The 15000-nt window shown below is 44.9% G+C and overlaps 1 protein-coding gene across 4 annotated transcripts in view; it reads left to right on the top strand.

The window, feature by feature from the left end:
- Positions 1-15000, top strand: part of cep170aa (centrosomal protein 170Aa) — a 52625-nt gene that overhangs the window by 6657 nt on the left and 30968 nt on the right. For all 4 annotated transcript variants that reach the window (XM_084470540.1, XM_084470542.1, XM_084470539.1 and 1 more), the window contains exons 2-7: positions 2803-2852; positions 3608-3737; positions 8776-8865; positions 11523-11604; positions 12540-12595; positions 12915-13179. In XM_084470540.1, coding sequence (XP_084326666.1) covers positions 3612-3737; positions 8776-8865; positions 11523-11604; positions 12540-12595; positions 12915-13179 — 619 coding nt within the window. In that variant the 5' untranslated portion in view covers positions 2803-2852; positions 3608-3611. The remainder of the gene's footprint in view (positions 1-2802; positions 2853-3607; positions 3738-8775; positions 8866-11522; positions 11605-12539; positions 12596-12914; positions 13180-15000) is intronic.

Raw genomic sequence — 15000 nt, 5'->3', positions numbered from 1 at the left:
CAGTACAATACGACTGGTAACTCTTCAAAGAGGCGTTGTCGAGGACAAACACAGCTGTCACTCATAACACAAACCTGGTACCTGATGCCCTGGTACATAAAAGTAGCAGAATTTGTGTTATTAACAACCAGTGTTAGTCCTAAGATGGACCACGATGTGAAAATGGTCTTTTCTGAATACTATTGATCTCAATGAAGAAATACTACCACTATTAATATGAATGGATATCAGCCCATTCAGTGAGTTCCCTATAAATAAATGGTGCCCGATGCATCACTATGTATCCACTGAAACAGGATCTGAGCATTTGGTTTCAAGCTGTACTGCTGAACCCTCATTTACTCTGACACACAGTTTGATAAAACCAGCAGGCGGCTGCACATGTGCAGCCCTGTAAAGTGGGCGTTAATGCTGACTTAAGGTTAAAATACAAGCCCTGTCAACATGCCCCATCTGTGAATTATATCCTTCATGTTTGAAAGTGGGAGAACCTTTTAATGACAAACACCGCACACACACACAAGGCTGCAGGCTGGCAGCCTGCACACCCGGCCCTCCACCCCCTCCCCTCGACCACGCTGGGTCTAACCTTGCATTCTGCGGCGGGCAAGCAGCGGTTAATGAGCCTGCTCATGATGACAGCCCCCGGATGAGGAGGAACCACCGGGTAATCGGCGGTTGCGATGGCTAGTAAACCGTCAGGTAGCAAGCTCTAACGGGGCCTTCTGCTCCTCTCAAAGGAGATGCTAGGGATACATTTGTAATGATGACGCATAAGCAGTAGCCTCAACTCAATTCGTCGTTAATGTTATTGTTTCATACTTTTAAAATCTGCCTGAAGACTGAAAGCCAAAAATGACACATTACTGTGCACCTCATTGCTTGAAAGTTTAATTTGAATGTTGCTTGCGTACAAAGCCTTCATAGATTCTTACTAGAGCTAACGATGGAACCGCTGAAGCGTCGCTGTGTGCACGGTCTCATTCGACTTGGCTGAAGGCGATCGGGGATCAGAGGCGAGCACTTGATTAGACCTCGTTAAACCTTCCCCTCTGAGATCATGGGAGGGCCACACTTTGCCCGTACGAGGTCAAGGGGCAAAGGCTTAGCTCAATACCCTTTAGTTCCCACTCTGGTGGATCGTCTTGGTGCTGTGTGCGCCAGTCCTTGCTCTTTAAGGGACTTTCTTAAACTAGAAACATTATGTTTACTTTGATACACATCTCAGTATTTGAAGGTTTGGAAATAACCTAGATTTTGGGCGTGGGAACAAACTGTGAAATCGAGATTTATACCTAAGATGGTAATTTGTCAGACCTCACCAGTTAGGGACAGTGCATCATGTGGACTTGTGACAAACAGAACTAAATAGCAGAAGCAATCCAGCTGTCTCCGTTAGAGTCCGCCCTAAACTGGATTTGAGGGACCAGTACCGTTATAATGGAGTAAAAAATAATGATGTATCAACCGATATTCAAAATATAGATATTTAGCTAAATATATATGAGCTGTTACTCTGTATATATTGTGGTATCCTGGTCGGAGCAGCTCTTTGGGATTTGCTGCTCACCCTCAAGCAAGGCTTCAGGCCACGGCACCGTCGCATTCAAATCATGGGCTAAAGAAACCAATTAACTCTATGGGACGAGCTGCCGACCTTCACACAGACCCTGATGTCACTATTAGTGCTGGGAGTGTTTATGGGCATGTGCTCAGTTAAAGCATTCACATTGAACACTGCAGTATACCACATATAAAGATGTAATGACATTAATAAATTGACAACATTACTAAAGTATTCATATCGGCAAATAAAATTGCCCAACTGATATCGGTCGGTCGGTCTCTAATAACAGTGTGTTTGGGATAAACATTAGCATGGACAAAGTGAGCAAGCATGTTGAAGTTGTATAGAGATCGTATTACACAGAATGTCAAAAAAAAACAAAGCTGCATTATTTCAAATATGAAATCAATATTTAATCTGGCCGATATATACATTTTCCTGCTTTCAAGGTTTTCCATTTGTATTTCATGCATTAACTTAGGAGGCACCTTCATCCAAAAGCCACTTATACTGGAGGTCAGGTTGGGTCATACTGGAGATCTCTTTCACTACCAGAAGGACCGGGGCCCAACGTTGAGGCTGTTCCTCTTCTCTGCGCTCGGGAAATTTGAGAAAAAGCTGAGAGTGGCTGAGATTTGACCTAATTTTCCAGAACATCTGAAGGAGGAGAAGGATGGGGGAGGGGTCGAGAGAGAGGGGAGTGGAGGAGGAGGAGGAGGAGGCAAAATGAATGTCCCGCTGAGGAGCTGGGCCAACATTCCTACATCACTTCCTGCTTCTGCATCTGGCAATGATCGTGGCGGGGAGAAACAGAGAGAGAGCAAGAAACGGAGGATGTAGCGGCCAGCTCGCGTGTAGCATGTAGCCTAGCATACATTCCAGGGAATAGACCAGCAAAGGACCTCACAGCAAAAGACAGCCAACACAATTAGTCTCTCTCGACCAACCGCAGAACAAACCAAAACAACGAGGCAAGGACGGCAAAGCCTGTATTCTGTGAACCCTCTCTGTGTCCACTCTTTATCCCTCTGCTCCTCCAGCCTGCGTCTGGCGGCTCCCTTTCCTCCTCCATCAACCGTTTCCGTACTCATGTCATCAAATGCTCACGTCGTGTTTTCATGTCTTTCATCTTGGTCTGTCGTTTTTGTAAGAAGATATTCCCTTGTTGTCCCGGTGACTTGAATGAGTGCTCTGTGTCTCTGACGTTCCTGTTGTGCTGCTCCGTTGTGTTGCAGGATGGACTAGTGCTTCTGGGCTGTCAGCAGTCTGACTACAAGGATCAGAGGTCAGTGTTTTACAACATTTACATTCAGGGGATTTTGCGGACGTTTTATCCATAGCGACTTACACGACCGTTCATTCACACATTCACACCGACGGCAAAGTCAACCGCGCAGGGCGACAGCCAGCTCGTCGGGAGCAGTCAGGGTGAGGTGTCTTGCTCATGGATACATTGAAACTCCGCTAGGGGGATCGAACTAGCAACCTTCCGGTTACCAGTCAACCCGCTCTACCTCCTGAGCTACTGCCGCCCTATGCCCCGCCCATTTTATATGTGTTTACAACACGTAGGAAATGTTATATCTTATATGTCATATATGTCAATATCACTTCAGACGGAGGATAACAGTGTGTTGAGTGTTCTCACTGCTGTACACATCAATTAACAAACCATGTGATGGGATCGTTTTTTGGTAACCAGTGTTATTGATAATTATTCTACCAAAGTTGCACAAAATCAGCACCATATATTGATCCAATCTTGAATTGATCGTTATTTGAACGAAGCAGCTTATCCTATCCCCTGAAACAGCGTGACCCTGACATGGTGTCTTTGGGGGCATGTCTCCCCTACGGCCATCAAGCCCTTATTTCAACATACTCAAACAAAACACTGTCACCACCCAGTAAACCTGACCTTATCTTCATCCTACGGGTGGGTGTGTGTGCGTGTCTATGTCTGTGTCTGTGTGTCTGTGTCTGTGTGTGTGTGTGTGTGTGTGTGTGTGTGTGTGTGTGTGTGTGTGTGTGTGAGAGTAGCTCCATGCCCCAGACGGCAGCAGAGATGAGTGTGACCTGGTGGTTCCTGGTGAGCAGCGGGGGGACGCGCCACCGCCTCCCCCGGGAGATGATCTTCGTCGGCCGCGACGACTGTGAGCTCATGCTGCAGGTGAGGACGCTTCCACGACGCTAACGCTAGTGCTAATGCACACACGCACACACACACACACACACACACACACACACACACACTGTCACCCACAATCACACGCACAGACACAAACACTGTCACACACACGCACACACACACAAACACTGTCACCCACAATCACACACACACACACACACACACACACACACACACACGCACAGGTGTATACACACAAACACACACGCACACAAACACACAATCCCAAACAAGAAATGCCTCCACACAGAGGCGGTTTTAGCCGGCCGTATTACGGGTGTGCCGGTGTGTGCAAGTGCCACAAGAATGAGGGATGGCACACCCTAGTGTCGTGGTTCAAATGTTCGCTCAGTAGCCGTGATGCTGAAGTGCCCGAGCGGTGCCACTGCACACACGCTAACGTCGCCAAAGCAGGTAGCCAATCAAATGTAACGGAATGACTTAATGCGCGACGGACCTCAGTTGACCTGAGAGCGAGTTCAGGGTGGCTGACCAATGTTTCTGAAGAGAGACGACGGAGGATTGGTGCGAAGGGCTGGATGGTTGCCATGCAGTTGTTTAATAGACATTATTATTGGGCCTAGTTATTAATACAGGCTACTTAAATTGATCATACGGTGGCCTGTCACTTGCATTGTTTTATTTTGTTATTGTTTATTTTTTATTGTTTATTGTTTAAAAGGATCCCCATTAGCTCGTCTTCCTGGGGTCCACACAGAAAGACACACAATTCAGTTAACAACGATCATCTAAAAGCAGTAAATCGTTATAAACATCATCAGAAATTATTCATAAAAAGTTATTACATTCATGGTTACAATCATTAGTGCATTCATACAGTAGGTATGTCCATTCCCTACTCACACATTTAAATAGTGCATTCTCAAATGGTACTTGAAAGATACTTTGCATTGAAAGATACTTTACATACTTTACATACTTTTCAAAGGTACTTGAAAGATACTTTACATTGCCTTATTGTTATTGCCTTTCAAGGTTGCACTTGTCATATTTGTTGGATAAAATAATCATTCAATGAATTGACAATGGCTCCAGAACCTTTGAATCCCTGTGGCCCACAGCGGGGGGTCTGTCTCTGGAGGCGTCCATCAGGGGCCCCCTGCAGGAAGGGTTAGGTTGTTATCTGGAGCATGCCTCACCAAACGGCCATCCTTTCCTCAGGCATGGTTAAAGTGTCTTTCTGGCTACACTAGTGGGACGTACATAACGTCATCACATGGAATGGTTAAGTGTGTCATGATATAAATAGCATTCACATCGTAGCTTGTTCACACACTCAGTGGATGTTTCAGCACGTCTGCCCAGAATGTAAATGGAGGCATTCAACTAGCCACCATTATACAGTATATTAAAATAGGATATATTGATATTATAGTCACTTGCTAAGTGTCTCATAATTATTTTACACACAATGGTAAACCCCAGTTAGAATATTGAATAATGAATACTATGACTAATAAGTGGATGTTTAGTATGATACATTGCTGAACTGAACTGTTGTAACTTACTACCTCAACCCTCAGGGTTCTGGGACTCAAGTGGGCTGTGCTTGTAATGGTCTGCTGTGTTCGGGGTTGTGTGTTTTTGTGTGTTTGTGTGCGTGTGCCACAGCCCTATCATATGCTATTAATAGAAAGGGAGACAGATACCTTGTGGTTTAGATCCCTGTGTGTAGCTCTGTCTCTATACTGTACCATTCTGTTCACCGTTAGTACTGTAGAGACGGATTCCCCATTCAGAGTAACACAGTTTAAACCACTTTGACGCTAACCTTAATGTGACTTATTAGGAATTGCAGTAGCAGAACGATATTTTTGATAGCATTTTTGTGCACAAATCAGAATCAATCTAGACTCTTAACCTTTTTGAAATACGTCTATGTATTTGTGAACAGTAAACATTGATATAGTGCTATCTTTGTCTATAGTTGTATATGATTCTTAGTTATTAGCTATGATTATAAGATCATCATTCATAATATGTCTATATTTTATGAAACACGATTAAGGGAAAACAAATATTTTCTGCGCTGTACACATAAACAGAAGCGCAGCTGTTCCAGTGGCCTTAAGTGCAGCTTCAAATAATGAGTAATACGGACATTTACTGAAGCACGTGCATTTGAATCTGCTTTACCTCTGGTGTGTCTGTAACAACTGAGGGCTTAGTGGGGGTGTGTGTGTGGTTGTTTGCTCGTTTGTTTGACTATCTTCCAATGAAAGAAAGATTTGGAAAATCATCCAAAGTGTGTGTGTGTGTGTGTGTGTGTGTGTGTGTGTGTGTGTGTGTGTGTGTGTTCTATTTAAAGACCAGGTACTGACTGCAGTTAGGTGAAATGAAAACAGACCTAAGTGGCTGTCGGCCATGTGACAGTTTTAACCAGCCATGGTTACATCACATAGCTTACCATAACACACACACACACACACACACACACACACACACACACACACACACACACACACACACACAGTCGTTACAGTAAACAGTTAATATTAGGCTGCATTGTTTCGCTTTTTCAACAAAATGTTTGTGTAATTTTCCACTCGTATTTTAGTGTCTGTTTCAGATTCGGACTCTTCCATGTCTGGCTAATGGGAGGATTAAATCACTAGCTCAAGGGTATTGGGTCTGTGGTTGTGTGTACGTGTGTGTGTGTGTGTGTGTTTGTGTATGTGTGTACGTGTGTGTACACGTGTGTACGTGTGTGTGTCTGTGTCTGTGTGTGTGTGTGTGTGTGTGTGTGTGTGTGTGTGTGTGTGTGTGTGTGTGTGTGTGTGTGTGTGTGTGTGTGTACGTGTACGTGTACGTGTGTGTGTCTGTGTCTGTGTGTGTGTGTGTGTGTGTGTGTCTGTGTCTGTGTGTATGTGTGTGTACGTGTACGTGTGTGTGTCCCGTAAGTTGAGTAAATCAAACTGTAATTGTCATTTCTTTTGACGTCCTCCCTTCCTTCCTGCTTGTTGTCATGATGAATCAACTTCTCTAAATCTGATATCTAGAGTCTAGATATGAGACAAAGACAACTTCATTATTTGATGACTGGTGGACCTTCCTGACTGTATTCATTATACTTAACACACACACACACACACACACACACACACACACACACACACACACACTACAAACAACACTACAACAACACAGGCCCCGACTTCACAACATGTAGTTAAAAGGATACTGTACATGTGTTAAAAAACAAAATCCAAACTTATTTTTATATTTATTTGTAACTGAACAGCACAGCAATTTCCTTTCTTTCGACAGAGCTGTTCCACGAGTGCACTTTAAAAGTATTTTAAATCGCTCGATGTCCATCTTGTGGTACGGCCCTGTGATTATATTTGCTTCCATGGTCATTACACGTGGACGGAAATAAAGAGGGGAACATTCAGCTTGGTTTGCTCTTCGCTCAAATCGTTGGATAGTCTGGGGCCTGGTCCAGAGGGCCAGCAACCCGGGACCAGGTAACCACCAGGACCAAACCACGCTCCACACATACCAGCGGAGCAGGAATCTCATCCATGTGTGATCGTCTTATCTGAGCCCCCTGCCTCTCTCAAGGAGTCTGGAGGTCTTAGATAGAACGAGAGCTTGAGGGTTTTGAATCTGGAGAGAAACGGAATCAATTCTCCCCCCCACCCCTCCCAGCTATCTGTGTGTGTGTGTGTGTGTGTGTGTGTGTGTGTGTGTGTGTGTGTGTGTGTGTGTGTGTGTGTGTGTGTATGTGTGTGTGTGTGTGTGTGTGTGTGTGTGTGTGTTGTTCACATGAATTTGTTTATTGTGTTGCATGTATGACGAAGAGAAAATGTGTTTGTATATGGGGATGGACTTATCTCGGTTTTTAGTGTCTACTAAATATTAAATATTCATATCTTCTCTGCAAAATGTAAAGGATAATGCTGGTCATCAGTAAGTTGATAACCCACATAGCGTGACATTGGAGGACGATGGTTATGCAGTACATTGCATCTCACTGGCATGGACGCAGTCCACACAGACTGAACCCCATACCGACCGACACACGTCTTGAATTGCTAAACAGGCTTCAGGTTATCAAGGTCAAACATGGGTCGGTATCGCTGTTCTGCATAGCAGCGATACAGTAAGCCACCGCCCGGAGAGTACCCCCAGACAGCGGAGATAAGGAGGAGAAAGGGAATGCTATGTTAGCGTCTGAAGTATTTCACACACGCACCAGGAGTGAGTAGATCATTTGGATCATTTGGAGAATCTCAAGCGTTTAGCCATCCTTTCAATGCCACATTCTGGGTTAAATTTCCAATGTATATACTGTATATATTAGTGTAGCTTTGTCATTTGTTCACTGAGTAAAAGAGTTTGTATCAGTGTTGATCCATATTAGTACCTATTTGATCTGAATAGAACGCCGGCCATTATCAGGAAATAAGCCCAGACAGAAGGGGCTTATTTCCTGATAATGACCGGCGACATTCTATGCATTATCCGGCTTATTACACGGCTACTTGCCAAAAAGAAAAAATAACTTCACACGGTGTGTCTTTTTACATTTCATTTGTTACCAGCATTCGTAGTGTTGATCAGCAGAGATATAGTCTGCCAAAGACGTTGACGTCGCTTAGCAACCAAATGCGCTGGGGTTGGTAAGTTGACGGACTACATGCGGAGTGATACGAGAGATGTGAATCAGAGCCACGTCCCTTGACAGAGGTCATTATATGCTTAGCAACGGTTATTATCGAAAAATAATTCACCACCGGAAGTCGGGAAGGCCCATGCAAGTGAACGGAGCGTTCCACAGCACTGAGAAGAGCCGTGTATTAAGTATTAATAACATGAAGTTGTTCTAATACGACTACATAATACGTCTTCATATTTATGAAGAAACAGTCAAGCAAATAGTGTTGTCTAACTGGCTGGTAAAACAGAAGTGAGTTTCAAAAAACGAACAACAAAAACAGCCAGAAACAAATGTTTGTGTTTGTCTGACGTTTGACGCGTGTGTTTCTCCTTGCAGTCTCGCAGCGTGGACAAGCAGCATGCGGTCATCAACTACGAGGCCGGCACAGACGAACACAAGGTCAAGGACCTGGGCAGCCTGAACGGGGTGAGTGGACAGAAACGCCAGGGGAGACGTCATTACAGACCGGAGAGGGAGAAGTTTGAGTGGGAAAACACCAAGGCGCCGGAATAAAAAGAAGTGGAGAGACATGACACTTGAACAGGACGCGAGTGCAGAGACAGAGAGAGAGAAATCAGTTTTATCTGAACTAGCAGACAGCTGGTGGTTAATGGAAAGGAGGGCTGGAGGTTAACTAGTGTATCCGGTGGTCAATAACTCTTGTGCTGATCGATGTGTGTGTTAATGAAGATGTGTGTCGCCGTCGGGGTCAGCCAGATAGCAGTCAGCCAAATCCAAATTCAATCTGAACAAAGCACTCCCGCTTGATTGGGATCCAGGCTGAGATCCATCTATAGTATTTTAACACGGCCCGACGTACCGGAGCTGATATCAACAACACATCCACCACCTCTGTGAACAACACTTTGTCCTGTCATGGTCCACAAGACTTGCCATAAAGTGGCATGAAAAACCCCTCCTCAACGTTCTTCTGTGGATGCTGTCTGTATGGAGGCCAGCTGTATGGAGGCCAGGGGGAGCTGGAGGATGCTGTTGATCAGCTAGTGGTCCTCCTGGACGTCATGCAGCAGTGATGCCCACATGTCTCAGTTATTCCTTTCACCTCGCAGACTCACCAAAAAGCTTTTTTATAGGTTATAACGTATCTGTGCAATCCTGATTAAAACCATTCATTAAATACCAGTGGTATTTGGTTAGCTCCTGGTATAATCCATTAGATAATACCAGTGGTATATGGTTAGTCCATTAGATAATACCAGTGGTATATGGTTAGTCCATTAGATAATACCAGTGGTATATGGTTAGTCCATTAGATAATACCAGTGGTCTATGGTTAGTCCCTGGTATAATCCATTAGATAATACCAGTGGTCTATGGTTAGTCCATTAGATAATACCAGTGGTCTATGGTTAGTCCATTAGATAATACCAGTGGTCTATGGTTAGTCCATTAGATAATACCAGTGGTCTATGGTTAGTCCATTAGATAATACCAGTGGTCTATGGTTAGTCCATTAGATAATACCAGTGGTCTATGGTTAGTCCATTAGATAATACCAGTGGTCTATGGTTAGTCCCTGGTATATTCCGAGGCTCAGAGGCAGACAGGGCGAGGCCGCCCTGTCACAGCCACGAGGCGTGGGTCATGTGTTGCACATCAGAGTAACTGATTCCTTCAGTCACAGTGGCCCACCAGGCCCTGAAGACACACGGAGCACGTGTACACACCGGCCTCCTGCTCCCCGTCTCAGACAGGAAGTCAGCTTCGGAGCCACTTCCTGTTGCGGTCGCCGTTGTTTGTGCGCCCTGATTCAGTTGCTTCTTATCCTGCTGTGGTGGTGGTGGTTGGGTCAGTGGCAGTCGGGCAGGAAGCTGACTCAGCGTACATAGCTGAACAGATTTAAGCTGCAGAGTGAAACAACATGTCAGCTATTAATAGTGACACACAGTACTGAGCTGGATGTGTGTGTGTGTGTGTGTGTGTGTGTGTGTGTGTGTGTGTGTGTGTGTGTGTGTGTGTGGTTGTTTGCGTGTGCGGCGTGTGCATGTGTGTTTGTACTCTCATTGTATTGTCAAGCAAGAGGAAGGAACATGTTTTATAATGTTATCGCAAACGTCGTTAGGTTTGTTTTAGGATCTCGGGGGAACTCGAACAGTCTGAGTGCTGCTGGTGAACAGGGCCTGTACACCAGAATGCATCATGGGATTTTTTTTGTGAGCAATGCCGTGCCCTATTGAGAGGACTCCAGAGAGTTGTAGTACTGTTAAATCATACATCCACATGAACACGTTTTGTGTTCAAATTGCACAATAATGTCTTCCCAGTCGACGGGGCGTGGCGTGGCGACGTGGCCCTACAGCGGAGACGGGAGAGGAGAGTCAGAGATGCCGCAGAGAGAGAGAGAGAGAGAGAGAGGGAGAGAGAAGAGAGAGAGAGAGAGAGAGAGAGAGAGAGAGAGAGAGAGAGAGAGAGAGAGAGAGAGAAAGAGAGAAGGAGGGGAGGGATGAAAGGACGACGGTTATCGGACGGGAGAGAGAGAGGGAAAACTAGGAATAGAGAGAGAAAGATGTTATTTTTCACTTAATGGACCAAGTTCCTTTAGGTCGGGTCGGAGTCCCGACGTGGGTATCAGAGACTGTTGATCTTAAATACATTGCACTTTCTAAAAATGCTTTTTTTTTTACTTAACTTTTATATGTGAAGCACTTTGAGTCTGCCTTGTGTATGAAAAGTGCTATATAAATAAAGTTGCCTTGCCTTGCCTTGCCTAATAACCTATCATCCTTCCCTAAACCTTTTCAACAAAGATGACTTACCAATCTTACTTTGCTCCGCTATGCATCTCAGATGAATAATAGGCAGCTCAAAAGTATTGTATTTCTATCTATCCTTTATCCACGGTGAAAGTGGGACCACATACCCACACAGTGAGTACGAGTAGAAATGTGTTTATTTCCCATATACAGTTCTCTCTTTCATTATTGCCGTTGGTTCGTCTAATGTAGTAGGATGCTCACATGAGGAAATGTTAGATGAATCATTCTCCTGTCCCCTTAAAATAGTGTTGATATTCTGGATACCGATGAGTAGTAGTGTGACAGTGTGTGTTTGTGTGTGTGCAGACGTTTGTGAACGACGTGCGTATCCAGGAGCAGATGTACATCACTCTGAAGCTGGAGGACAAGCTACGCTTCGGCTACGATATCCTTTCTCTACGCATCTGGACCGTGAGACACTAGTCCTTCACAGGGGTGGGAATCACATCATATCGTATCACATCGTATCACATCGTATCGTATTACGTATTACGTATCCTATTACGATACGATACACGATACGCGGCCCGCCATACCGATAATATCGCCATACAGCGATTCTGCAATAATGAACATATTTTCAAACAATCCTACAACCATACATCACAATATATGTCTAACGATGAGTACAAATTGACTGAAAAGGTAACGTGCTGGATTTCGGTCTTTATTCACGGTCCAAACAGAGTTTTTCAGTTTCCCGTCTCTGGTTAGTTAACTTCTGTTCAAGTTTCCTTCATTCATGTGTTGAGGGCCACCTCGATGAGCAGGGAAATCTGTTTAGAGCGCCTTATTATATGAATACAAATATTGATATCTGGGGTGATATTTCTTGTTTAACTCATAAAAGCATAAAAATACGAAAATAAATAAAATAAATAATAATAATAATAATAATAATAGAAAAATCTTAAATCGATATTTGGCGCCAATGTATCGATTATTGCACGAAGAAGGGCGACGATATATATCGCTGTATCGATATTTTGTCCCACCCCTTTATCATCAAAGGCCTTGCATATGAACTCAACACAGAGGGGTTAGTTAACACACGCTGCGTTCTAAGAATAGAGGTTGCGTTCACCCTCGTTCCACTTAGGTATTCAGGTCTTTTGTCGACATTATTCACCACTTTACATTCTGAATACCAGGATTTTGAGTTGAGTAAACTTGAAAACATCAATGTTTTATTTTTTAAGTGTGTCTGCGTGTGTGCATTGATGTGTTTACTCATGTGTTAATCATGTGTTCATGTGTTGATTTTATTCATGTGTTAATCGTGCCAGTGGTTGCTCTGTCCTTGACCGACATGTGTTCCACATACCAACCTCTTCACAGTCGTGAGAGGAGAACTCACTGTGCCCGAGGAGGCTCTCAAGGTACACACACACACACACACACACACACACACACACACACACACACACACACACACACATGCAAATCCTTTACATGTGTGTTTAGATCAACCACAGAGGACCACAATACATAAACACATGCAATGTGCAGTAATGTACTGATGATATACACATGCCTCTCTGCTTTTAATGCTGCTTCCAATTATTATTATTATTCTATTTTGCTCGATTTACACTAATATATTCATTTTCCCCTGACTGTTATTGTATTTCCTCTCTCTCTCTCTCGCTCTCTCTCTCTCTCTCTCTCGCTCTCTCTCTCTCTCCCTGTCTCCCATAGCATGAGAAGTTCACCAGCGGTCTGCAGATGAGCAAGAAGCCGCCCACTACTGAACCCACCCTCCCCATCACCACTAACCCCAGCAGCACCAGCAGCCCCATCGCCAAAACCAAGTCTCCCAGCAGGACCTCGTCCAAAGCGGCCAAGACTCCGGGGGGGGGGAGCCTTCGGCAGGGGGAGGGCAGGCCGACCGAGGGGGTCACCTCCGCAACGGAGTCTGGGGGGAGACCGTCCGACAGCCTCAAAGGAGAGGAGAAGATGACAGGTGAGGGAGAGAGAGAGAGAGAGAGAGAGAGAGAGAGAGAGAGCATAGGGTCATTAGAGTGGCAGCCTGTTTGAATAGCACGATGATAAATGACCTTTTTACACATTATATGATGTCCTCCCAACCCTTATTCTGACAGATTGTTTAGGGATGCGTTTCAACGCATCGATCTACAGTGAAATAAGTGAGGACCCCCCAGCTGGCTGCTGCTTTGAGAAACCCCCTTATCCACTATCAAAAGCCCCAGTTCATTTTGAAACGATCTTTGGGTAAAAGTGATGATGGTGTTTAAGAGCTTTGATCCTGACCCGGCACTAGATGAAGGAGCTGTTGAAGCCCAACCACAATGCCCCCCTTGTTACCAGAGCAAACGGTCCAATCACAGAGCACAATGAGGCTCTCGCCTCCAGAGGGAACAGTGGTCCCAGCAGATCGGTCCGGTGACCGGTGACTTGATGTCTTATAACTTTTACGAGTCACATGCTTGACATGAAAGCCATGTCCAATTCATGTTCCACTGTCATTTTGAATCCCAACCACCCCGACCCCCACCTCTCTCTTTAAACTAGGGGAGTGACGATACCCGTATTCGTACCCACATTTTTCGGTACGGGTCTAACGGTTCGATGCATGTTTCATTTCGGTACGTACCGAAAAAAAAGAAGTTTTTATTGATTATCACACACTCGTGAGTGTCCTGATGTTTTGTGTTGAGGACCACAATGGAAATAAGTCCTGGACCTTATTGTGTTTTTATCCTCAATTGTATTTGATGTCTTTTCATTTCTGTAAGGCATTTGTTTGATACAATTTAATAAATCAAATCAAAATCAAATCAAATCAAATCAAATCTAATCAAATCAAATCAAATCTAATTTAAAAAAACTGCTGTACCAAAAAACATGCAGAACCGTGACTTAAAAACCGAGGTACGTAGCGAATCGTGACTTTTGCCTGGAGCCTGGAGCTGGAGAGTTGCTGGTTCAATCCCCCCGCTTCCCTTGACAAAGTAAACACGTGTCGTAGCGCAGTACACCCGACCCCCAGCTGGGACCCGGGTGTAGCTCGGTCAACACCGCTCCGGCGGGGGTCGAGTGTGTGTGTGTTTGCTCATGGGTTCACTATTGGGTAATCGACCAGTGCTATGCCGTTTGAGTGACCCACGTCAGTCCCAGATTGGATAAAGTCTATGAATGCATTTGGCAGAGAGCCGCCGTGCGTAAGGCAGTTAGACACATTCTCAGGGATTATACTGGGCCATACTGGGCCATACTGGGCTTCAGCCAATAACAAGTGTTACTAAGCAGAGTCCTGTGGGCCGGACGTCTCAGCAGGACGAGGGTTCAAGTGTACTTGATACTTGATTCACCGCATCTCCGGCCCGGGGGCTTATGGTTTCCCCCTGACGGATGACTTCATGGGGGGGGGGGGGGGGGGGGGGGGTTCTGGGTTAGGCTCCAGATGTTGAACAGAGTCACATGACGGGGCCGCGTGTGTTTTCACAGCTCGGGAAGCAGAGTGCACCAGCTGCAGTGTCAGGGACCACATGTCACCCACTGACAGACGTCGGCCCATAGGCCGACCAGAACTCACTCACCTGACGCTTTAATCTGATATGTCACGGTACTGAAATCAAATGACCACGCGTGGTCATTTGATGTAAATAACAGAATGCCTTAAATAACAGAATCCCTCAAATAACAGAATCCCTCTCTTTGTAAACACTTCACAAGTTCACAGCGTTTAGAAATGTTTACAAAGAGAGGGATTCTGTTATTTGCATCACAACGTGCTGTAAAGTGCACCATACATGGTGTACTG

The sequence above is a fragment of the Micromesistius poutassou genome (genome assembly GCF_964030765.1).
Source record: "Micromesistius poutassou genome assembly, chromosome: 7".
In the NCBI taxonomy this organism is placed as follows: domain Eukaryota; kingdom Metazoa; phylum Chordata; class Actinopteri; order Gadiformes; family Gadidae; genus Micromesistius; species Micromesistius poutassou.
Note: the sequence above shows the minus strand (reverse complement) of the source record. Positions and strands in the feature narration are given on the sequence as shown.